The following is a 24,912-nucleotide window of genomic DNA, read 5'->3' on the forward strand; positions in this document are numbered from 1 at the left end:
GAATTTAGATCAGAGACATAATTCATCTGTTTCAAGATCATAGCACAGTTTTCCATTTTAATAGCCAAGTTTGTTAGTTGCTCTCCGTCAGTATAATCAAAATTCACGGCATTGAATAAGTCTTCTAGTGTCTCTCTAGCGATTACATGCGCCTGTCCGAACAACCGTTTTGGGATTTCTTTGGCCTTCTTGTAACCAGAAGAGGCTTCCAACATAATACAACCCTCAATGGCTGTTTTCGCTTTACCCTTACAATAATGTATCAAATAAAGCAAGCGTTGACTATCATCCTTGTCCCTTGATTCCACATAGGTCTCAAACTCCCTTAAAAACCTCCAATAACCTCTAGGTTGACCGTCGAAATAACTTAACTCAACCTTTGGTAACTCTAGACCTACGAAAGGCGCCGTAGGCATCGCGCTTTTCGCTTGCTTTACGTCTAAACTAAGGTTTTCTATGCCATCTGCCATTATATCACAACTAGATTCACTATAATTACAATCGTCCCTATTAGAATATGAACCATGACACATAGAAGCATCATAAGGTACTTGCCTTGATTGAGGGGATCCATCCTTTTGTTCATCTCTTTTAGCTTCCACGAGCCTTGGACTTAATTTCTTTTGACGATTGTTTGGCATCGCAAGCGAACGACCAAATATTCCCAGAGACAATGATTGAAATCAGCGAAACGAAAACCAAACGAATTCGATCAAATTATTTGTTTAGAACTATAAGATCCAAACTACGGTTTGGAGTGAAGGACAGCTGTCTGGATGAGTTAGATACGCGCCCTCTCCCGATTGAAACCAAAACAAAGTAATTGGGTAAGATGACGGTTCTATAATTTATCATAAATTTAAGTGTACATTATTACCTAAACAAATATAACCACTCAGCTATCCAACCAATAATTGTTCAATTGATCAAATCTAAACTACAATAAATAAGAAAGTTGATAAAGGATGCAAGAAAATTACCAATCACCACAAATAAATGTTATTCTATCCTGTCTGGATAGATCACGTACAGATTCGTTCAAAAGGTAATAATTGGTCGCTCTATAACACAGAGTGTTTTCAATTCTGGAAGAGTGCTTCAATTCACAACCAAAATGCACAATTCCAGTCAATACAGGTCAAGCAATCAAAAGCAAGGATAAACCAAAATGGCTGCCGCCCAGACTTAGTATAAAGTAAAACAACATAAGTGCAGTTCGGGAAGAAACATGGGGAATTAGTGAAGGTGTAGTAAAAACGAAAACTATAATAAAATACAAATATTAACAATTCAAATGTATCCAAATAGTTAACAATGTACAACTAAGAGGATCAATAGGAACAAAGTTCAAGTATATACATGGAGGGATTTTCACAAACACACAAAGCATTCAAAATGGATCTTACAACTACTGTTATATTATTAACTATTCTTAGCCTCTTGCTAGTTTATTATTCATAGTCTCTCCTACTCACAACCATTTTTGGCTTATTCATGTATAATTCTTCTGATTGTACGTTGTAACATGGTCCGGTATGTTTGTATATAAGTTACGTATGCCTGAGACATGATATTTATATGCTGAAGGCTGATTACTGATTTTTATATCCACAAGCAGAACAGCCAGGAGTTAGAAAATCGTGAACTAGTAAGAGCACAGATGTTGGCTCAAGGTTATTAGATATGAACAGATTTCAATTGGTGTCTTTGTCGTGTGATATTGGTCAGCAGCCATAAATCGTAACAAGTCATGTGGTTAATAACCAATTATTCTACAACAGCCCTCTCTGATGAGGGCTGTTGAAGGAAGGGCCGACAATCACTATATTTCTATAGGTACTGAAGGGGATTCTCAGGTGCTACTCACTGATAACTTCAACTGTCGTCTAAATCGTTCTCACTCCTCAACTTCCAGAAGGAATGTAATACGAAGCATACATCTACATAAACAAAAGCGGTCTTTTACCACTTAAATTCACATCTCATGGAACAAGTGGTTCACTGACACTGCATGACAGTTTCAAGTTTGAGTCATGAATGCTGTCTTTTTCAAGTCATCTATTTGATTTATAATATTCTTGAGCCTTGGTGGGTTAGGTACATTTATTGAAACAAAGTGACGTCTGATATCACACACGTGAGTGACTTTATTTCCTAACTAGTCATTTAAGATATACTGGAAATGATCACCGAACTTATTTTACGTTCTCAATGACATTATGTGCTGGGAACATTTTCCTCATGTTGCCCCGACAGGCTTTCAGGTGGGTCAAGACTTGTAAAAATCGTTATTGTGTTGATTACTACACCCACTCTAAGCTTCCCATACTAGTTTAACGCGTCATTGGTCAAGGTTATGTAAGTCGTATTCTGATTGACGATCTTATCACGTGATGATTAACAGGACATGTCATAATAATTGGCGACGTGGATTTCGAGAAATAATTCATAATAATTGCCCGAAGTTTTTAGAGTTGATGACAGTGAAAAGAAAAAAAATCGGAACTCTCTTGTGAACAGTCGCAATTACTATTACAGCGGCAAATATCAGCTTTTCAACAGCAATTGCTTGGAGCAGTCTTGGGTGAACTTTCCAGATATTCCAGAAAATAATTAATTTTTTATGCCGAGAGTGGTTCAGTAATGGTCATTTCAAAAACATGCACTGTTGTGGGTTCAAACCCAGTTATGTACGAAACAAAATGTCCAGCTCATAGCAAGATGATGGTTTGTTAAATGTACATGAGATTGTGGCAGTACCGAAGGACAATGAAACAAAAGATTCTTCAAATGAAGCTCTTAGCCCAGAAACAAATGAAGAGTTATTGGCCTTGTATGAATCTCAACTTAATCTTCAACATTTTGAATCATCCTTTTAATTATAATTGACTGAATTTGACCAGTTTTAGTTGGCTATGCAGATAATGCGCAAGGCTTTCGGAACGAAAGGCACTGGATTAAAACTTTAGGATGCAGGTAATTTCATCTGACGATTCTTAAATGAGACGAAAGGCATTTCCTGGACCACAGTTCTAGCAACATCTCATAAGTTCTATGTGTCTGATGTCACTTTTTCAGATTGATGCTAACACGACTTATTGATATGAGACACGGACTACTAAATATGTGATTCCATTCTCCTTCATTGATTTTGACTTCGAACTCAGTGAGAGTGATTGCTTGTAATTGTGTTGAATAAAATATTATCTAGTATATACTATGGTTCTCTATTCTGAGTTATGAATCCCAGGTTTGATATAATGTGACTAGTCATATTATCGTATTAACGTATTATCCGAAGTATATGTGGAAGTGAGTAATTTCAATTAGTATAATTGCTACTTTTCAAGACAAAAAAGTTTTCTAGTGAAGAATAAACTTTTCATCTTATGTACCGTTGAATTATTGACCAGAGTAAGGTTATTAAATCCACTTTTCTAGGTTACACCAGTTTTCGTAATAGTGCCATCATTTCGAATGAGATGAAAAAATCACCTATGTATATATGTGTTTGAGTACATTTAGTAAGAAAATTATTCAATATGAGATTAATCATCATTATTAGTAATAACATCGAAATAGAGAAAATAAAACAAATGAAAACCAAAAAAACAAATGAACATTGAATAGAAAACAAAAAAGGAAAGAGCAAACAACAACAACAACAATAACAATAACATAAAGTGTTAGAAAAAGAGAGAAGACTCAATTTTCTCCTTTTTTTGTATATTCATATTTCGTCTTCTGATTATTGATAATACTGTTATTGTTGTCGTCAGTATTGTTTGCTTTCATTATCTTCTCTTTCCTTTACTTTATACTGGAAACTATGTGTAATGGAAGAGTTTAAAGTGAAGTAAAGGATTAGTTCTTCATTTATTGATCAAAGATGTCTTTATGATGATTAGTGAATGGTGTACTTTGTTGTAGCATAGTCTGATGTAATTCACCAGAATGATTATTATTATTACTATTAGTAGTAGTAGCATTAGTAACCGACGAAGTATTACATTCATTATTCTTGTTGTATACCCTTGTCGATCCATTGGATAATTCTACATAAGAAAAGGAAATAATGTATCATAAAATGGAAAACGAAAATAAATTGTAGTGAGATATATGGTTCTATGAAACTGTTGATTAATAGAACACGACAGTTCAACCGCTAACTTGAGCTCTTTATGAAGATTGTTTACTTTATAGAGAGTAAACAAGTGTTGATCTGTCTAATAGATGAGTTTTTATCAGAAGGGGTTTGTGGAGATTTTAGAAATTTCACAGATAGAAATCATGAGTCAGCTGAAGCCAGTAGGTCCTGGGTTCGAATACCGCGAGGTGCGGGGACGTGGATACGCACTGCTGAGGAGTCCCATACTAGGACGAAACGGTCATCCAGTGCTTTCAGGTTTTCCATGGTGGTCTAGCTTCAACTGACTCATGATTTCTATCTGTGAGATTAGTTTTTATTAGATTTTTGAAGTCATTTTTGTTATATCCTAGGGAAGATTAGATTACGAGTAACTTCTGAGACCAATTGATGGACACATATTATCTATATATTCTTATGGTATAACTATTCAATAATTAGATTGTGTATATTTATATTCCTCTTGTTATAAGCTTCATTTTGACCTATAGACTATCATGATACGATTCACCGTTCTTGAGTTATGTTCAGTTTATTGACTACTGCCTCCGACGTTCACAGCCACTTTCTGACTTGATCTTGTATAAACGTTATTTCTTACTTTATGGTATGATGCGGTCTGTTTGGTTGATATATAAACCCAGTATGTCTGAAATAAATTATTCTCATAGCGGAGTCTGTTATTAGCACTCTGGACTCAACTGGACGGGCTAGGCGAGCAACGGACCAATAGGACACTAGGCTGATCACACCGGACGAACGTCATTGGTTTAGTGTGGTACAAGAGCGAATAAGTCGTATTTTGATTGGTGAATAAATTACGTAACAACTAGCGGCCCATAAAGTCACAATAATTTTGTATAAAAGTCTGTTTGTATTTGAGTATATAAAGTCAAGACACCTTACTTTATATCTAAATTAAGTGCCATGGAATTGAAACTACATGTTATGAGTGAGTGAACTGTAAGAGTTTCGATGTATACATATGAATAGTATCTAAAGAGAATATAATCAGATTATTTCATACAAATGATACTCAATTGTCGTGATAGTCAATATAGTAGTCATGTTATATTCACTTATCAATACTTTGTTCGGTCACTCACATGTGCTTGAAATAATAGTAAAAGCTTGGATCGAGACTTCCCTTTTACGGACTCAAGGTTAAGAATTGGAGAAAGTGTGCGAATAGGCAAAGCAATAGGAGCAAAGCTTAAATTATCTCAATTTCAATTGCATCAGTCAGGAAGTATAACTATTCAAGGTAAAGGACGCTAGAATATAAGCTGTAACAGCAAACGTGGGATAGGAAAATTATAATCTGTATTGTGATTAGAAAATTCAGTAGGTGATACCGATTAGCACTGAAGATCAAGCAAAAACCTTTGGGCCACTGTTGGGGACATTGAATGTCCAATATAATTTAAAGAGAAATTAAGTACAACGTCAATTTTCGATTGAAGGTGGTTTTTTATATAAATTCAGATTAATTTTCATTGTATTAAATAACCCAGTCTGATTTCCAGTATTGAGATGCCAGGTGTTTGGAGGTAGCTGAAGAGAAACTCCACTTCAACAAGGTTTCATGTTAATTATCACTTGTCAGTAAAGAGTACATATAATCTTCAGGGAATCAGTGCTTCCTTTAGGGTTCGAACTCGTGTTAACCAGTTTCATAATATAAGACATTACCACTGAGCGATTGACTGCTTTAAACTAGTGGCTAAATTATTACTTGATTGATAGAATTCGAACAGCATCTAAAGAACTAGACAAACATTGTACATATCACTATTTAGCGGTCAATCAATCTTGATTTCCAGTAACTTAGCAGTCTGGTAATCCAACTGTTCGATATTGAAAAAAGAGACTAATCTCCAAAGACGACATGACTGTCATCGATATTTTGTATACTGAGAAAATTCGGAAAAGTGGATTTCCGAATTCTAACTGTATCATTGAATTAATTATTATGCTCATTTAAAGATCCTGAAGCTTTCAATCAATCAATAGAACAATAACGGTAGTGAAGATGAATAATGTTTAGCAGTAGAATCCAGGACTCGCGTTTCATCCTATTTGAGACTCGTCAGATAATCAGATTGCAGTATTAAACATTAATGGGAAAATTCAAATAAGCAATACCAAGTGAATAATTGTAGTAGTTTCAAATGTAATTTCACTAGAAAAAAACAATACACATAGTAGGGCATTTAAGTAGTATTACAACAACAAATAATACAACTAAAATGATAAAAAAAACAGTACGAAGCTTACTTATTAAAGAATTTTTATATGCAAATGAAGTTAATGGATCATCGAATGATTGTTTCAAATTACAAGTATTACTACTATTATTATTAGTAATTATATTCATTGATGATAATGATAATAATGAAGATGTAGATGGAATTTCTTCTGCTTCTAATAAATTAGTCATATCTGTATCATTACGATGAAAATATTGATGTAGAACACCGCTGTTCCCTTTTTTGAATGTTGGAATTGAAATAGACTTTTTTGGTATAATCACTGTATTGTTATTATTATTATTATTATTATTATTATTATTATTATTATTATTATTATTATTATTATTATTATTGGGATCTGATAAATGAGGAATATCCTTATTATTATTATTACTACTCATTTGAGTAGTTTTTATTTGTTTATGGAATATTTTTGGTTGTATACAATTGATTTTAAGTAGATTTGAATTCATAGTTTGTTTATGCATTGATGAATTAGTGGTAGATGTAGGTGGCCATAAAATAGTTCGACTATCATTATAAGTTGAAGACATTCTATCAGTATTATTCCAACCATCGATATTATTATTATTATTGTTTATAAATCCAGTGAAATTATTTCTTTTCCATGGTATAAACCAATTATGTAAACGATTTAATGCATTACTTGTATTCACTTTAAAATGTCTACTATCAAAACGATAATTTGATGTATTGTTTATCATTCTATGATTATTTGATTTAATCCATAAAATAAGTAGTATCATTACACCAAGTATAAGTAGAATAATGGAAATAATTGTTGCAGATGAATTACGTGTAATTGACTGAATAAAAAGTAAAAAATAATCATAAAATAAAACATATTATTATAGAATATAAGTATTGAAGTACAATGGGGTTATTTATGTCAGTCAGTCAATCAGAAACAACATAGAACTTCGTGTGTACTTTCATCAGTTCGATTTGCCATACCAAATTAAAACAGAGATGAAGTGGTCGATTCAAATCCCACAGTGGTAGAGGTAGTAAAAATATAAGCATTAATCGAAAAGATTAGGGTTAGACGTTGTTCAAGGAGTATAATCCAGTGAAATAAATTTGGAAAACAGAAAAAAGAAAGGGACATGAAGAATTTGGAAGAACACAAAGAGTGGATGCACCTGCGCCATTGCAAACGATTTTGAGCCATTTCATCCAGGGTCTCTAACCATCGGTTGCTATCATCTCGCGGTCCCCAACCAGGTAGTCTACACCTACCAACATTGCTCAGTCCACTTGTCAGTGATTTTATGGATTTGTGCCATGTTTTGGTCTGGCCGACTCTAGCTTTCTTCCAACCTACTCCTACACCATAAAACATCGCACGTCGGGGTAGTCGGTGGTTGTGTTGTGCATACGTAACACGTGTCCCAGCCATCTCAACTGATGAAGTTTCACTACTTCATCAATTTATTTGTCATCCTTACCTAGTACTCGTTTCCTAACAACTGCACTACTTACTCGGTGGCCTCAGGATATAAGAGCAATGCTTCGAAGACACCTATGATCGAATACTAGTAACCTATGAATATTCTCTATTTATGAACTTTCTATAAAACATTTTTAAAACATTTCTGTTGTATATATTCTGATAATTAATATAGATAAGCACAAGGTTCATGTACTTGTATTAAAGGCATAAAGTTTGTTTTTAAGGGTAAATGCTACTGATGTTAATCGGTTGAAAGTAATCCACCGGAAACCTTCTCTGTCTTAGTTTTCGTTCTAATTGCCAGTTGTCCTGTTGGAACTGATGATCCCTGTCTAATTCAATACTGTATCATAAAGCTTAACAATCTAAGTCATTACTATTTGAACAGAGACTGACCTCCAGTAGGACTGAGATGTATTCACAATTGATTTATCAGTGAGTGCTGACCAATGTTATACTTATTTAATCCTTAGTGCTGATCAAATTCTATCACCCGAATCTCAATGTAGACACTAGTCAAAGTGACTCGATGTCCCGTCAATTAGCCTTGATGTTATGTGGTTGAAGATAGTCGACAAAAGATCCTGCATCTAGGTTTAGTGCTAGCTAAAACTTGTCAGAAATGTATACCTACAGTGATACTATGGTACTATAATAAATATGAATAAAATGTTACTTGATCAACATAAGCCATATTAATTTTACAAACGATTCAATGCAACTAATCGACTAAATATATATACATATATATAAGTTCACTGAAGGTGAATCTATAGTGTAAACACTTCAAGGAGAGAATACGGGATGTAGCGATGTGTTAAAGTATGGTGACCTTTTAAAGCTCCAGAGCTACGTTCATGTTTCAACTTAGTAAACATTTGATACAACGACCATGGACCCAATAAATCGAAAAAAGATATGTTAAACCAATTTTTTCCAAGTGCCTATGACATGCAAGGTTGTTAGGTATGCTTAATTTTATGATACTGTCAATATGTGTTCACATAGTAAGTTATTGAATAATTGACAATAAATACGATGGAGTTCAATGTATATGAATCTAACTGTAAATAAATCATCAGCAATGTAATTTAATAGTTGAATTGATGAGTCCACTAAAGCTAAACCACCATGGAGAACCTGGAAACACTGGACGGCCGTTTCGTCCTAGTATGGGACTTCTTAGCAGTGCACATCCACGACCCCAGTCATGGGATTCGAACCAAGGGCCTATCGGTCTTCGCTTAATCTGTAGACCATTCAGTTGACATCCAATGGTGTTAATGTCTAACTTCAACGAATCCATGAAATGTAGTTTATTCATATATTATTTTTAGGGTTATATAAATCCTTATTCATCGTCTTCGTGTTTTTACTTGTGTCATTCAATTCACGGATCCCGTTACCAAGAACCAAGTCAATTGAGCGTTTAGCAGACATAGTAATATTTTAACAAATTATTCTGTTTTAGCAAACTAATTACATGCATTGTAGTGTTATTTATACGGATAGAAATAAGTAGTATATATTAAGAATTAAAAGCAGGAATCTTCATGACATAAGAGAAAAAAAAGAGGAAAGCAGTGCAAGTATCAATAGGAATGAAAGAACGATAAAGATTGTAAGAAACAATTTAATAAAGATATACAAATGGTGTATTGTTTTTATATTTTACAAATACAGAATACGATTTCGCTTTGAAGTATTAATAGAATATACTGACATGCTTTTATAAAAATCCTAGAATTTATCATCAGTGGAATCACTACGATAGTTCAGTAATTTTCCTCCTAACCGGATTAAACACATATAACGACCGATGAACATAAGCGGAATCCGTTGCGAATGTTTAAGATTAACAAGATGAATGAGAATTAATCAGAGCTGGGAAATTAAAAAAAAAATTTTTTTTGAGATAGTGGAAAAGATTTGTAGCTGAGGTGGATGGTTTGATCGTGGAGCTTTCATCGTTCTTCTGAACAAAATCATCAGCACATGTGCTGATATATATTTATATTTCTCACAGTTTTTAAATATTCAGAAGTTAAGTGGCTAAAAGAATAGGATTTGTTTTAATGTGTTACGTATATATTTTGCAATTTGTAATTAAACAAAACTAGTATTGAATAAAGGGATGATTAATAATTGTTTTATTTTGCGAGTAGCTGCGGTATTTTCAAATTATGAATGAAGAGATATCTTATGATTAGAGTGGGATCTACGCGAGTAAAACAAACTAGACGATTAACGCAGAATAATAACAATAATAATACAATATCCACAAATCCTTATACCAATAATAATCATATGCTCACTGATAACCAACTTTAAGGTGGATTTCCTTAAGTTCTAGTGACAAGCCATGACCAGTGGAGTCCAACCTTTATCGGATGTGAGCGAGTTATCCATCTCAGACAATGGATGAAGGGTTGTGCAAGATCACAGATCGATCGAAGTTAGATATTAAGATAGTGAACTAGAGGTTAAGTGTTTGCGCGCCAGATTGAAGGTCCTCGGTTCGAACCCCACATGTGGGAGTGTGGATGCGCACTGTTGATGAGTCTCATACTGAGGCGAAGCGACCATTCAGTGCTTCCAGGTTTTTAATAGTCAGTTAGCTACAACGTAGGACCAGGCACATATATACATCGGTCCAACTTGCCATACCACATTAGCACAACAACATGAACACCGGATTCATAGCAGTGGTTAATTCAATGGTGGTAATATATAAAAGAAAGATAGCATATAAGGATATAGTATGGGAAGAAAGTCTTAGTTCGTAGAAAGAAATATATGAAGCGATTTTAATCTCATAGTTTAAGGGAAGACAAAGAGTGTATACACCTACACTTTTGTAATCGATTCTGAGCCATGTCACCAAGAGTCTCCAACCATTGGTTACGATAGTGACGCGGACCCCGACCAAGCAGTTTGCATCTACCAACATGGCTCAGACTAAAAGTTAGTGACTTCAATGACTGATGCCACGTTTCGGTTTGGCCGCCCCTAACTTTCTTCCAATCATCCCCAACACCGGTTAGCATTGCATGTTGTGGTGATCGGTGTTCAGGCATAAACAATGTGTGGCCCAACCATCTCAGTCGATGAAGATGCACAACCTCATCAACTGATTGAGCATAGTTCCTCAATAGCCTGAGTCTAACCTCACTTTTACTTATCCGGTGATCCCAGAAGATGTCAGCAATATTTCTAAGGCATCTGTTTTTAATGGTGGTCTAGGTTAGATTGACTCATGAATTCAACTTTGAAAATATTACAATCTCTACAAATCCCCAAAATGTATAACAACAATATTAATAATCATAAATCCTCATAGAATTGTTAGAAATGAGACAAAAGAAAAAAAACTTTGTATTACAAGAAGCCCGAATTTCAGTAGAACAACTTTACTTACGTAAAAACAGCTATAATCTTAAGATGTATAACTAGTTAAAGGGGAAAGCAACCAATTAGATAATAGCTAATTTGACTGAAACATTGTTTATTGGTCAGATGTATAACAATAGGAAAAGGGTTAAATCATTTGAAGCTTTCCTAGCAAAATAATTATTATTATTAAAATAAGTAACTTGAGTGGATGAAAATTCAATCGTTAAACATACGTTCGATACCAATGAATGAGTAGTTCCTGATTATAAATTAACTCACTTTACTACTTCGGTGGCTTATGCTCCATTGGGAGTAACAGGCTTAAGTAAGTAAGTACTACTAACTAAGCTTTGATAATGAAAAACAAAATTATTTTCTTAAAAATAATCAATTAGAAACTGATAAACAAGACTTACAGAATTATCATCATCATCAGCATTATCGTATGGACATGATTTGATTAAATCTAAAATAGTTTGATTCCATACTGGAGGCTGCCAACCGCCAATACAACGATCACCTGGTATTAAACGATAACCTAATTGATGAATAGTTTGACGTTGTTTTCTTGGTAATGTACAAGGATCTAATGGTGGACTATACGGATTTCGAATACAATTTAATGATCCCGGTTGACGATAAAATCCGTATTCACTAGACAAAACAAAAGATATATATATATATGTCGGAAAAATAAAACCGAACAAACTTTTAAAGTTTCTTTTTAGACTAAGGGTCATAGCTCAAACAGGCATTGAAAACATGGGAACGCTGAGTAGTTGTTTCGTCCTAGTTTTAAAAAAAATCCATTTAATAATAGTATTCTCTGTTGTAATAAGAATATAAACTTTAGACTAAACGATATCTACATCACAGTAGCAATTAAAAATTTAATATATTTGGATTGTGGTCTAGTGGTTAAGCGCTTGTGCGTGAGACTGACAGGTCCTGGGTTCGAATCCTGCGAGTCAGGATCGTGAATGCGCATTGCCGAAGAATCCCACAATAGGACGAAACGGCCATCCAGCGCTTCCAGGTTTTCCGTGGTGGTCTAACTTCAATTGACTCATGATCTCAACCATTGAAATTGTAGTGTTAGTCATTAGTTTCAGCCCATAATACATCATATTCTAGTTTTCGGACACTCCATTCTATTCATTCTACATGAGTCATATGTTGACCTTGTCAATTATTCGCTTGTCAGTCTTGACTGTTTTTATATGAGCGTATATGTGTGTGCCCTTCTTATTCCATTAATCACATGTCTGTATCTTTAATTTGTCTGACTATAAATATTGAGTAACGCTTGTCTAAAATGGAGTTGGCTTCCCAGCCATCTTCCGTACGTGTCATTTTGCTTTGCTGTGCTTCATTCACTTCATGTACGAAATATACGTATTCTCAAGTCAATTCTCGTTATTCGACTTATTTAATTCCGTTATTGGATAACGCGATCTAAGTCGACGATGATATACGAGACTCAGCGATAACAAACATTCGTACGATCTGAATAGGAGTCAGATCATTGGGCCACCACAAAATTACTACAATCTCCACAAAACCCCCTTCTGATATTTGAATTGTAGCTAGCGCTAGAATTCAGAATTTGTATTTTGTCCTAATTAAAGTTAGTCAACTGGAGAGATTGATAAATTTCAACCGTTAATAATTAATCTGATAATCATTGTTATGCCCCGATAGGCATAATGAATGGTAACCTTGGGATCCATTTATGGACCAATACTATGCTGATATTTTTATCATATAATTGTTAAATAACCAAACTGTTCATATTCATGCCCCCCTTATTATGAGATTTATTTTGACCTATGAACTATTATTATAAGATTTACCATTCTTGAGTTATACCCTGCCTATTAATTACTATCTCCCTCATTCACAGCCACATATATCTTGTATAAATGTTATTTTCCATTTTATGGTACGATGTGGTCTGTCTGGTTGGTATATAAACCCAGTGTGTTTGAAATAAATGATTTATATCACAGAGGCTAAGATTGGTGTTTTGGACTCAACTGGCTGGGCTAGGCGGAAAGCAGGGACCAATCAGGACTCTAGACTGCTTGCACGGGTTTATGCGTCATTGGTCCGATCGAGAATTCACTACTCTCTAATTGGCGGTATCTTTACGTTATACAATAAACATGGCACATAGGCTACAAGTTATAACACATGTAGAATGTTTCCTGTGAAAAATAAAATCATTCATTAATTTTTATGCATAGAATTTTTAGAGGCTCGTTGATCTTGTTACATTCAAATGAAGAATAATGTTAACTGCTAGGGTTTATTTATTGATTATCGTTACATATATCCTTATTAGATAATTATTAAGTAACTAGATTATATATATTCATGTTCCTTTCATTTGACATATTGGATACCGTTATACGATTTACCATTATGGGTTTATTCCCAATCTATTAGCTACAGTCTTCCATACTCAAAGAATTATGGCTTAATCTTGTATAATTGTTATTTTACGTTTTATGGTGTAATGTGGTCTGGTCTGTTTGTATATAAATGTACTATTCACATAGTGGAAGCTGATATTTGTGTTGTGGATTGAACAGTCTAGGCTTGGAGGGAAATTGCCAATAAGAATTCAGAGCTGTCTCAAGGGTACTAGTCCTGGTTGACATGGGATTAACTTAGCATAAGAACAAAGTCATAGAAGTCGGTGTTCTGGTTGGGGATTTTGTCACGTGATAATTAATGGGGGCAAAAGTTATAAACAGATCTCACTCCAGTTTGAATGAATGAAAGGAATATGCCATGGACATAATTCTCCCATTTTAACTCGGTATACTCAGTCAGTCAGTCAGCTACAACGTAGGACCAGGCACATATGTGCATCGGTCCAGGTTGTCATACCGCATCAGCACAACAAGATGAACACCGGATTCATAGCAGTGGTTATGTCAAAGGTGGTAATATATAAGAGAAAGATTGCATATAGAGATATAATACAAGAAGAAAGAATTGGTTCGTAGAAAGAAAGATATGAAGCGATTTTAATCTCATAGTTTAAGGGAAGACAGGGAGTGTATACACCTACACTTTTGTAATCGATTCTGAGCCATGTCACCAAGAGTCTCCAACCATTGGTTACGATAGTGACGCGGACCCCGACCAAGCAGTTTGCATCTACCAACATGGCTCAGACTAAAAGTTAGTGACTTCAATGACTGATGCCACGTTTCGGTTTGGCCGCCCCTAACCTTCTTCCAACCATCTCCAATACCGGATAGCATTGCACGTCGTGGTAATCGGTGTTCAGGCATACGTAACGCGTGGCCCAACCATCTCAGTCGATGAAGATTCATAACCTCATCAACTGATTTACCATCATTCCCTAATATCCTGCGTCTAACCTCATTATTACTTACCCGGTGATCCCAGCAGATGCCAGCAATATTTCTAAGGCATCTGTGGTCAAATACTAATAGCTTACGAGTGTCTTCTACTCTTAATGGCCATGTTTCGCTGCCGTAAATTAAAACAGAACGGACTGCCGCGCAGTATACTCGTCCTTTTATTGATAGACGGATATCTCGCCTTCGCCACAGGTGACGCAAGTTGGCAAAAGCCAAACGAGCTTTTCGAATTCGTGCTGAGATTTCGTCCGATACCAACCCATCAGAGCTGATCAGACTTCCAAGATAAGTGAAGATGTCAACATGTTCGACTACTTCACTCCCTATCCTTAGTTCAGGTGTTAACGCAGACCAGTCCTGAAGCAACAACTTGCATTTAGAGGGAGAGAAGCGCATTCCAAACATCCTGGCATTGTTGCTCAGTGCTACCAAAAGACTCTGCATTTTGTCAGCGTCTTCACCAAACAGGACTATGTCATCTGCGTATTCTAAGTCGATAAGTGGACCTCCTGGATGGAGATCAATACCCGAGAACTCAGTCGACGAGAAAGTTATTTCCATCAGTAGATCTATGATGAAGTTAAACAAAAATGGGGAAAGTGGACATCCTTGACGGACACTACTTGAGATTGCAAAGGTAGATGACAGTTCGCCATAAGCTCTGACTCGACTAGTAGTGTTCGAGTAAAGAGCCTTTACAAGGTTTATGTACTTCTGGGGTACGCCTTTCAATGACAGACACTGCCACAGAATCTCGCGGTCTACCGAGTCAAATGCTGCTTTTAAGTCAAGAAAGACCACCATTGTCGGACGTCGATAAGTATGCCTGTGTTCTAGAACCTGACGAATGGTGAATATGTGGTCGATGCAGCCACGACCAGGTCTGAAGCCAGCTTGGTTCTCTCGTGTTTGCAGTTCACAAGTCTTAGTTAGGCGTCTGATAATTATCGAGGCTAGTATTTTAGATATTATATTAGTTAAACTAATCCCTCTGTGGTTGTCACAGGATGATTTTGACCCTTTCTTATATATTGGGACGATAAGTGATTGTGACCAGTTAGATGGAATAACGTCTAACTCCCAGATTTTAGCTAAAATATTAGTCAACCTAGTCGCTAAAATTGGACCACCATCCTTAAAGACTTCTGGAGCCAGTCCATCTGGACCAGCTGCCCTTCCTCGTTTCAGATTAACTATAGCCTTTTGAACTTCAGCAAGAGTTGGGGGACCTACTTCAATGTTCCATTCACGCTGTATGGGAATGGAGGGTAGTTGTAGAGTAGCTGAAGGCCAGCTGAACTGTTCTCTGAAATGTTCCGCCCATCGTTCTAAACGTCTGGACTGAGAGCAGATTAGAGTATCGTCTTTTTCCGATATAATCTCACTTACACTTGACTTATTAATTCCAGTTTCTCTTATTAGTCTGTAAAGCTGTCTTGTGTTCCCTATAGTCGCCGCCTTTTCCATCTCTTTTGCTTTCGTTGCCCACCACTGCTCACGGTCGTTTCTTAGACTTTTTCTTAACCTAGATCTGATTTGTTGTCGCTCTTCATCATGTTCGGAACCTGATGGGACGAGTTTGCGAGAAACTATCAGTGTGATAGACTTTGAAGAAATCCACTGGTTCTTTGTAACTCTGTGGTTTAAGTCACTAATAGATGTCACTGCTGTTTCCACAGCTGCTTGTATGTCTTTCCAAGCAACATCTGGGTCAGCCTCATCTTCAGAACTACCCAAGTGTGAACTCAGTTGTTCTTGGAACCTATTTTTGGTTTTCTCGTTACTCAAATCAGTTCTAATGGGTCTTTTTAATGTGGCTTTTTTGCGTCCGGTGAGGCGCAAGCAGATGCGTGCCCGTATTAGGGCGTGGTCGGAGTCCAAGCAGGTACTCCAGAATGAGCGACAATCTTGTACCGACCCTCTCCAACGATGACTGATGGCAATATGGTCTATTTGAGTCCATCGTTGGTTTGGTGTAGGGGGTCGCCATGTTAGACGATGTCCCTCCTTATGCTTAAAATTTGTGTTTGCTAAAAATAAACGATTGTCTGAGCACAGTTGCAGCAGACGGTCACCATTATCTGTTCACTGTGCCGGAATGCTAAAATATCCACCTAAATGCCTTTCTGTTTGGTTTAAACTACCTATCTGAGCATTAAAGTCACCCCCTACGAGTACTATGTCTGAGCGTTTAGCTTTCTGAAGAAGTTCGGACAGCTTTCTGTAAAATTCATCTTTCACATCATCTGAGCTGCAGTCAGTGGGAGCGTAGGCAGAAACGACGAAAAGGCAACGACGTGTATCCCTGTCCTTCCGAGTTCTTACGGAGCCGTTTAGCCGAACAGCACATAGACGACTACTGACGGGGATCCACTCTAGCAGTGCTTGTTCCGCCCTCATGCTTAGTGCTATGCCTACACCTGCCAGTCCACGAGAACTGGCCATCGGGTCACCAGATACACGGAGGGTGTATCTCGTTGGCTCTCCGTTTTGCCGAGGTGAGGTCAAGTGAATGACCACACTGGAATCCTGTATGCGTGTTTCGGAGACACAACATACATCAATGGTACGAGATTCTAGGGTTTTAGCCAAGGAAGCCTGTTGACCGACTTGACATAGGGTGCGTACATTGAAGGCTCCAATGTGTAGTTTGGAGCGAGGTTTCAGTAGACCTGGGACAGGGTTTTGAGCACTAGAATCGTTGGCTATGGTGACACTTGAGGAGGAAGCCGAAGGAGGAAGTTTAGAGTTTGAAGTCGATGTAGGAGGAATAATAGGAATTGAAGAGGGAGTTTGATTATGAATACAGTGGTCTTGGGTGCTGTTAGAGGTATGAGGGCGGTTATCACTTCCCGGTTGCCCACACCGTGGAAGGGTTCTTCTGGAGATACCTGAGAAAGAAATTGGGTTAGAGGTGGTCTTAGTGACCTGAGAGCGTGACCGCAGTGCCCAAGGGACAACTGCTCGAAGCCGGTCGCGCACGGCCTTTTCGTGGGAGGTTTGTGACGTGTTAACTCCGTTCTTCAAAGGGCCTTACCGCCGGAGATGGAAATCCGTGAGGTAAGGTGAGGTGTGACATTTTTAGGGTCGACCTTTTCTAACCCCACCTCTCCTTGTGGGAAGGCAGCATCGCTGTCATGCTGGTTGTCTGAAGGAAACACCTTACTGCTGTCACACCTCTGTACAGTCAGCAGTACGACTTCGCCTTCGGACCTTGGGTTTGTTGCTTTTAGTCTTACCGCTCTTCAACCGACCTGTCTGACATGGTAGGACCTTGAGGAACGGTTGTTCCAGCCAGTATAGCTCGGTTGCTTCATCACGATAGGCAAGCCCGACCACCACGTCAAGGTAGCAACAACGGTCGGGTAACTCAGTATACTACATTTAAGTTAACCCTATTTGTACAACGGTGGTAACAAGAAGCCAAACACAAGTTGTGTTAGGTATTTATTTATCTAAACAGACATAAAAAAAAGAATGAGAAACAGGAAATCAAAACATAACAGAATGGATAAGGCAAGCAAGTCAACTCTATCTGATAGAGAATGTGACTCATTATTTATAGCCAGACAAAAACAAGATGAAGATAAATGATGAATAGGAAAAGAAATACACACAATACACTCAAATAGAACAGTGAAGGTTATAAGTGAATAACTGACAAGGTCAAAATGTGACTCATGATGAACAAATAAATTACCCTTTCTGGAAGCTAGAATAACCTATGTAGGTTTGACATAATACTAGTCACTGTATAAATGAAGGGAATGCGATAGGGAATGCAACATTTTAAGTAAACCACACTATCAATCCATATATACCTCCTCAGCTTGTGAGAAGATGACTGTCAGCGCAAATGCAAAAAAGAAATGAAGACAACAGGAATTACAAACAAAGCCATTAGAATGAACTAACATAGGATTTATAGAATAACTGGAAAATTCACTTCTATATAAACTAAGCGTTGAAAATGTTGTTAATAGTAACATTCGAAAATCCGTAATTAAATAATTGAACTCAAGGAACACATCACCACTACAATAAATAGAAAGATTTTCTAAAATAATATGGAACATTCATAGCTTAGGTAAATACATTTTCTGTGGTTTCGTATTCTATAAGTTGAGTGGTTCAATTGTGAAGTTTCTTTAACTGTTCTAGACAACATCTGTCAGAATTTCTTATTTCACAAGTGCTGAATGAATGCATAAAAACACTCAGCACAATACCACTGAGCTAGTAGTTACTGGGAAAGGGCCTTAGTCACTATGTAGTACTGAAGAGTATCAGACCAAAAAGAAACAATTCAATAACTGATAAAAACTGGGGGAATCACTATGGCATTGTAATTTAAAGCTTGTTAAAGGCGTGTTTTTTCACGCCAAAGTCAGTCTGTCAGTAACAACGTAGAACTTCGTATTTACGTAAATCAGTTCGAGCTGCCATACCACATTAACACAGAGATACAATTGTCAATTCAAATCCCACAGTGGTAGAGGTAGTAAAAGTATATGCAGTAATCGGAAAGATTAGGCTTCGAATATGTTATTCAAGGAGTATAATACAGTGAAATAAATTTGAAAACAGAAAAAATAAGGGACATGAAGAATTCACGCCAAAACATGCGACAGGAACAGAATTTCAATTTTGCAACGTTCAGAGGTTCTGTGTTCTTCCAGTTCATATCTCCTTTTGTACGGTAAATATATTTCTTACTGTTGAGACCATTGAAAAAGCACTTTTATGTGTGCGTTATTTGCTTAGATCGATCAACACTGATTTCTGTCACTTAGTCCTATTTTAAAGTAGCCAGGGTAAGAAAAGGAAAAGTAGTTGTGATGCGTTATGTGCTACTTATATTGATGTAAGTAGTATATGATGTTAGTCGTAAACAGAAGGTCTGACAGCAGAGAGACAAGAGGATTGAACAGTAAAGAGTGGAAACAGGATGTAATTTGTATGAAAAATACAAGAACAATGAAGTCTGAGTCATTATGAGACAATTGATGGACATTTTGCAAATTACGTATTTACTATTTGATTGTTAGATGTTATTAAAAGGTCCTGTAATTTTGTGTCAAATACATTCGACTGTCCCCACTGGTGTTCTGTTTACTACAGTGATATTTAGATATCGAAGTTAGTCGTTATTAGTATCAGTTTCAACTACATCATAGTGAGAAATAATGTACTGCGGGAGGGGAGTGGACGGAGCGAATGCAACCATTGTTGATTCGTGTGTTGATGAACCAATTTTGTTCACATTATCATCATACTAAATAGACTACTAAAATATACATATATTAGCAAGAATGACCGTAATATATTCGATAATCATAGGGATGGTAGTAATAACATTAGTATATATATAGTACATGTAAAGTATACTATGCATAAATACATAATGTAGTTAGTATTTAGAAGCTTTTAAAATTGATATGTCAATCATTTCATCAAATATTTTTTTCTTAGACTGAATTATATTAGTTTAGTATTACTGAAACTGAGTGACATATTGTTAGTTACATGTTTTCAGTAACATATACAACTAAGGGAATTTGATTAACTGTTTTAAGGAGACAATTATATAATATAGGTACTTGTTAAGACTATATTGGAGTCTGGTACTTTTGAGTCATTTGCACTTGAAACTACATACAATGTTATAATTGAAGGCATAGAGAGTTCAAAGGCGATAAGTTAAATAAATTTTAATTATTGAATAAGGCTTAAGACTTCTTTTAAAGTTAATGCGTGTGAATATTTTCCTTAGTGTTTATGGCCTCGCAGGATCCGAACCCAGGGCCTTCAGTCTCGCGCGCAAACGTTTAGCCTACTGGACCACTGAGCCGGCATCCAATGGTGTTAATGTCTAATCTCAACCAATCTATGACACTGCGCCACAATTTTCCATTGTAAGTAATGTTAGTAATTTAAACATATTCTATAACTGTGAGTTTTAAATATTACAGGTTGTAAGCAGTTGACAGGAATCAAATCAAATCAAATGACTTACGTACTATTCTTACTTACTTACGCCTGTTACTCCCAATCGAGCATAGGCCGACGACCACCATTCTACAACCAACTCTGTCCTCGACTTTCTTTTCTAGTCCCATCCAATTCTTGTTCATTTTTCTCATATCTGTCTCCATTTCTCGACGTAATCTGTTCTTTGGTCTTCTTCTTTCCCTTTGACCTTGAAGATTCCATGTGAGGGCTTGTCTTGTGATGCAATTGGGTGGTTACCTCAGTATGTGTCCTATCCACTTCCAGCGCTTCTTCCTGATCTCTTCTTCCGCTGGGATCTGGTTTGTTCTTTCCCACAGTAGGTTGTTGCTAATAGTGTCCGGCCAACGGATCTGAAGTATTTTGCGTAGACAACTGTTAATAAACACCTGTACTTTCTGGATGATGGCTTTCGTAGTTCTCCAGGTTTCCTTCCAATACAGTAGAACTGTCTTGACATTTGTATTGGAAATTCTGACCTTGGTATTGGTTAACAATTATTTTGAGTTCCAGATGTTCTGCAGTTGTAAATATGCTGTTCTTGCTTTGTCGATCCGCGCCTTCACATCTGCATCAGATCCACCGTGTTCATCAATGATGCTGTCACGTATTATTCTGCTAGAATCATCATTCTATCTCTCTTTAATTATAGATAGCTCAAATAAGTATACCTACTCTAATACCATATTATCATTATTTTTTTTCTCAACTTAAGCAACTAGTTTACAAAATGATGTATAAGTTTTTCTTTATTAAAGAAAAACAAAACAACAACTTATTTAACTTATCCATTTAACTCTTATTATTATTATCAAGATGATAGAAATTAGTTAAGTAGTTAGTTTCCAACATTAAATAACCATTCTTATTTACTAATTGAGTGAGTACAATAAGAGAGCTCTTAATAAGTTGATTCATTCGATTGTATAGTTTATTCAGTATTTGTAATTAACTAGATAATAATAATAGTAAAATGTGTAGACGACTCATAGTATGATTTGAACTATTTATATGGAAAGATTAGAGTAGATCATTTAAGCATTATCACAAAAAGAAGACAAATGTTTCGATTATCTAGATACAAGTGTTAATTAACAATTGTCTACACAAAATACTTCCGATCCGTTTGCCAGACACTATCAGCAACAATCTATTGTGAGAGAGAACAAACCAGATTCCAGAGGAGGAAAAAATCTGGGAGAAGCACTGGAAGTGAATAGAACACATAATGAGGAAACCAGCCAACTACATCACCAGCCCTCAAATAGAATCCTCAAGGTCAAAGGAGGAGAGGAAGACCGAAGAACACATTACGTCGAGAAATGGAGACAGACATGAGAAAAATGAACAAAATTGGTTAGAACTAGAAAGAAAATTCTAGGATAGAGTTGGTTGTAGAATGCTGGTCGGCGGCCTATGCTTCAATGGGAGTAACAGGCGTAAGTAAATAAGTAAGTATTCCTTTTGCATTGGGATTAGCAATAGTGATGTGTAGTAGTGAGAGTGAAATATGATTGAACCTTGTGGGTGGACAAACAATCGCAGCTTTATAGACTATTGAATTCATGATTCCCTTTTGTTATCATTGATTTCTAATCCAAGCTCACTGAGTGTGACTGCTTGTAATTGTGGGGAGTAATGTATTATCTAGTCTATATTCCAGTTCACTATTCTGGGTCGTGAATCCTGGATCTGATATAATGTGACTAGTTTCATTATTGTATTACCGCGTTATTGCAACATAGTAAGATAAACTATTATAAACATCTGTTATATCAAATAGGATATGTACTTCTTTTGTAAATTGAGAACTTATATCAGCTGAATATCCTGACATCCGTAATTTACTAGTTATCGCTTTGGATAACATTTCATTTCATAACAATTTCATGTACAGCTTTTTACCTATTCTTTAGTATTCAGTATCATTATGACACAGTTTAAGATTAAGTTCTGTGAAGTTTTCATCAGTTGAGGATGTACTAAATGTAAACAATGAATGAAAGCAGTCATTATGAGAATAAATTGAAATTGTGAATTATTGGATGGTTAGGTAGTATTGTTGTTGTGGAAAGATCGAATGATGATGATACCGAGGCTAATCTTGTGTGCGAGTTGTAAGTGAACATTGTTGAAAAGTTATCCATGATGGGAATTTACTTCAAATAATTCGTTGAATTCCTTGAATAAAAGTAAATGTCTTGTGAGCTCATTTGAAATAAACTGTCAGTGAATTAATCCTAATAAAGTGACAACACTACAAGCTACTAACTGTAAGTGGAAAAATGACTTTATAAAAAAAATGGATCAGTCTTTTTTTAAACGAAAAGTGTATTAACGGTTAATAAGCATTGATTACTTACCACTCATAATCACTTTGAGTGCATGGACAAAACTCCACTTGTACACGCGTTTCCATTTCATATTCATTTGCACAACTAAAATGAAACAATGAAAAAGTTGGTGATGAAAAAAACGGTACACATAGAAAATAAGCAGTATAAGGTTGCGTGGATTGTTGAGTTTAGATCAATGTTGTGAACAGATCAATGTTAGACCACCATTGAGAACTTGAAAGCACTAGACAGCCGTTTCGTCGTGGCATGGGACTCCTTAATAGTGTGCATCCAAGATCCCGCACGCGGGACTCAAATCCAGGGCTTTCGGTCTCACGAGCGAATACTTAACCTTTAGACCACTGAACGAACATCCAACGGTGTTAATGTATAACTTCAACCAATTGATGACATTGAGCAACCGTCCATACATTTTCGCTAAAAGTTGATCAATTCATCTTTTCGTATAGAAATTAGTTATTTAGGTATAAAAAAATAATTCATTGGAACACACTCCTGAATTTTACATTATAATAATGTAATATTCGGTGATTATAACAAACACTGTCAAAACAGTTGAAATTACAACACAAAAAAAGAGCGGATATTCTAAATCTGACATGAGGCATTTTGAATTTGCACAAGCTCTCATCATTATTACCATTATAGTCATTAAATAATGAGTTTGAATTATAACTTTAGCATATATATTACTAAAACTTCGCCTGGCAAACATTTGACGTAGATAGTAATTCCTGTTTCATGACAAGATTTTATCACTTTCATTTTAAGGTGTAATAAGTTACATTTAGAATTCAAATAGAACAGGTCACAATTAATAATGAGAATTTGATGTTATGTGCTTCTAGGTAATCGGAAGGAATAACTACACTGAAGTTGTTATCTAATTGGCATGAAGTATTTTAAAACATTGAAGCTATTTCATTGTTTATAAATGAAATATAATTAAAACGAATGCTTTGAATAATTCATAAATCATAAACGAATAAATTGATTGAGGTAGAATAATCAAGGTTTATGAAAGATTAAGTATTATGATAATGATAGCTGAGCTATCATCATATCAAACCATAATTTACAAATCACAATTGACACTACTTATGAGTAATATCTAAAATATGACAACAAAAAATAGGCAATCTAATGAAGCCATATTTTATTGATAAATGAATTAAGTAGATTTCAGGAATTTTATTTGAACTTGAGAAGAAACTAAATGTTACAAGAAGATTTGAGCTATGAAGTACTCAAATGGTATCTTAAATAATCGAGTCCCGTGGGGCGGGGTCATGGATGCGCACTGCTGAGGAGTCCCACAATAGGACGAAACGGCCGTCCAGTGTTTCAATGTTTTCCATGGTGGTCTAGCTTCAATTGATTTATGATATCAACTGTCGAAATTACTCCAATCTCCACAAAACCCCTCCTGATACTAATTCAGTTATTATTCAGTGATTAATTTCATTTTTAACACATTGTAATTATGTGATGTACGAATTAAAGTCATATCAATCTTTCACAGGTTGAAATCATGAGTCAGTTGAAGCTAGACCACCATTGAAAACCTGTAAGCACTGGACGGCCGTTTTGTCCTGGCATGGGACTCAGCAGCGCGCATCCACGACCCCGCACCACGCGGGGCTCGAACCCAGGACCTACTGGCTTCGCGCGCGAGCACTTAACTATTAGACCACTGAGCCGGGTTCCAACGGAGTTAATGTCTAACTTCAACCAATCCACGAAATTGCGCCACCGTACACCATTGTCTTTAGTGAGTTGTTATCTCACAACAGACCTGGTTGTACTCCACTGGTAACGGCTTCCCACTAGAACTCCAGGAGTATCTCTTGAAGTCAGTCACTAGTGAGCAGATGATTATTAT

The 24,912-nt window shown here is 36.1% G+C and overlaps 1 protein-coding gene across 2 annotated transcripts in view; it reads right to left on the reverse strand.

The window, feature by feature from the left end:
• The window catches only part of SORT1_1 (Sortilin), a 97,568-nt gene that overhangs the window by 3,400 nt on the left and 69,256 nt on the right, over positions 1 to 24,912 (reverse strand). Inside the window, exons 14-17 of one of the 2 annotated variants that reach the window (XM_051213959.1) lie at positions 23,037 to 23,111; positions 11,683 to 11,920; positions 6,425 to 7,226; positions 556 to 4,055 (exon numbers count right to left, since the gene is read on the reverse strand). In XM_051213959.1, the coding sequence (XP_051069981.1) occupies positions 3,877 to 4,055; positions 6,425 to 7,226; positions 11,683 to 11,920; positions 23,037 to 23,111 (1,294 nt within the window). In that variant the 3' untranslated portion in view covers positions 556 to 3,876. Of the gene's footprint in view, positions 1 to 555; positions 4,056 to 6,424; positions 7,227 to 11,682; positions 11,921 to 23,036; positions 23,112 to 24,912 lie in introns of those variants that run through there. The other variant, XM_051213960.1, reaches the window with a different exon arrangement.

This window comes from Schistosoma haematobium, chromosome 3, assembly GCF_000699445.3.
Source record: "Schistosoma haematobium chromosome 3, whole genome shotgun sequence".
In the NCBI taxonomy this organism is placed as follows: Eukaryota; Metazoa; Platyhelminthes; class Trematoda; order Strigeidida; family Schistosomatidae; genus Schistosoma; species Schistosoma haematobium.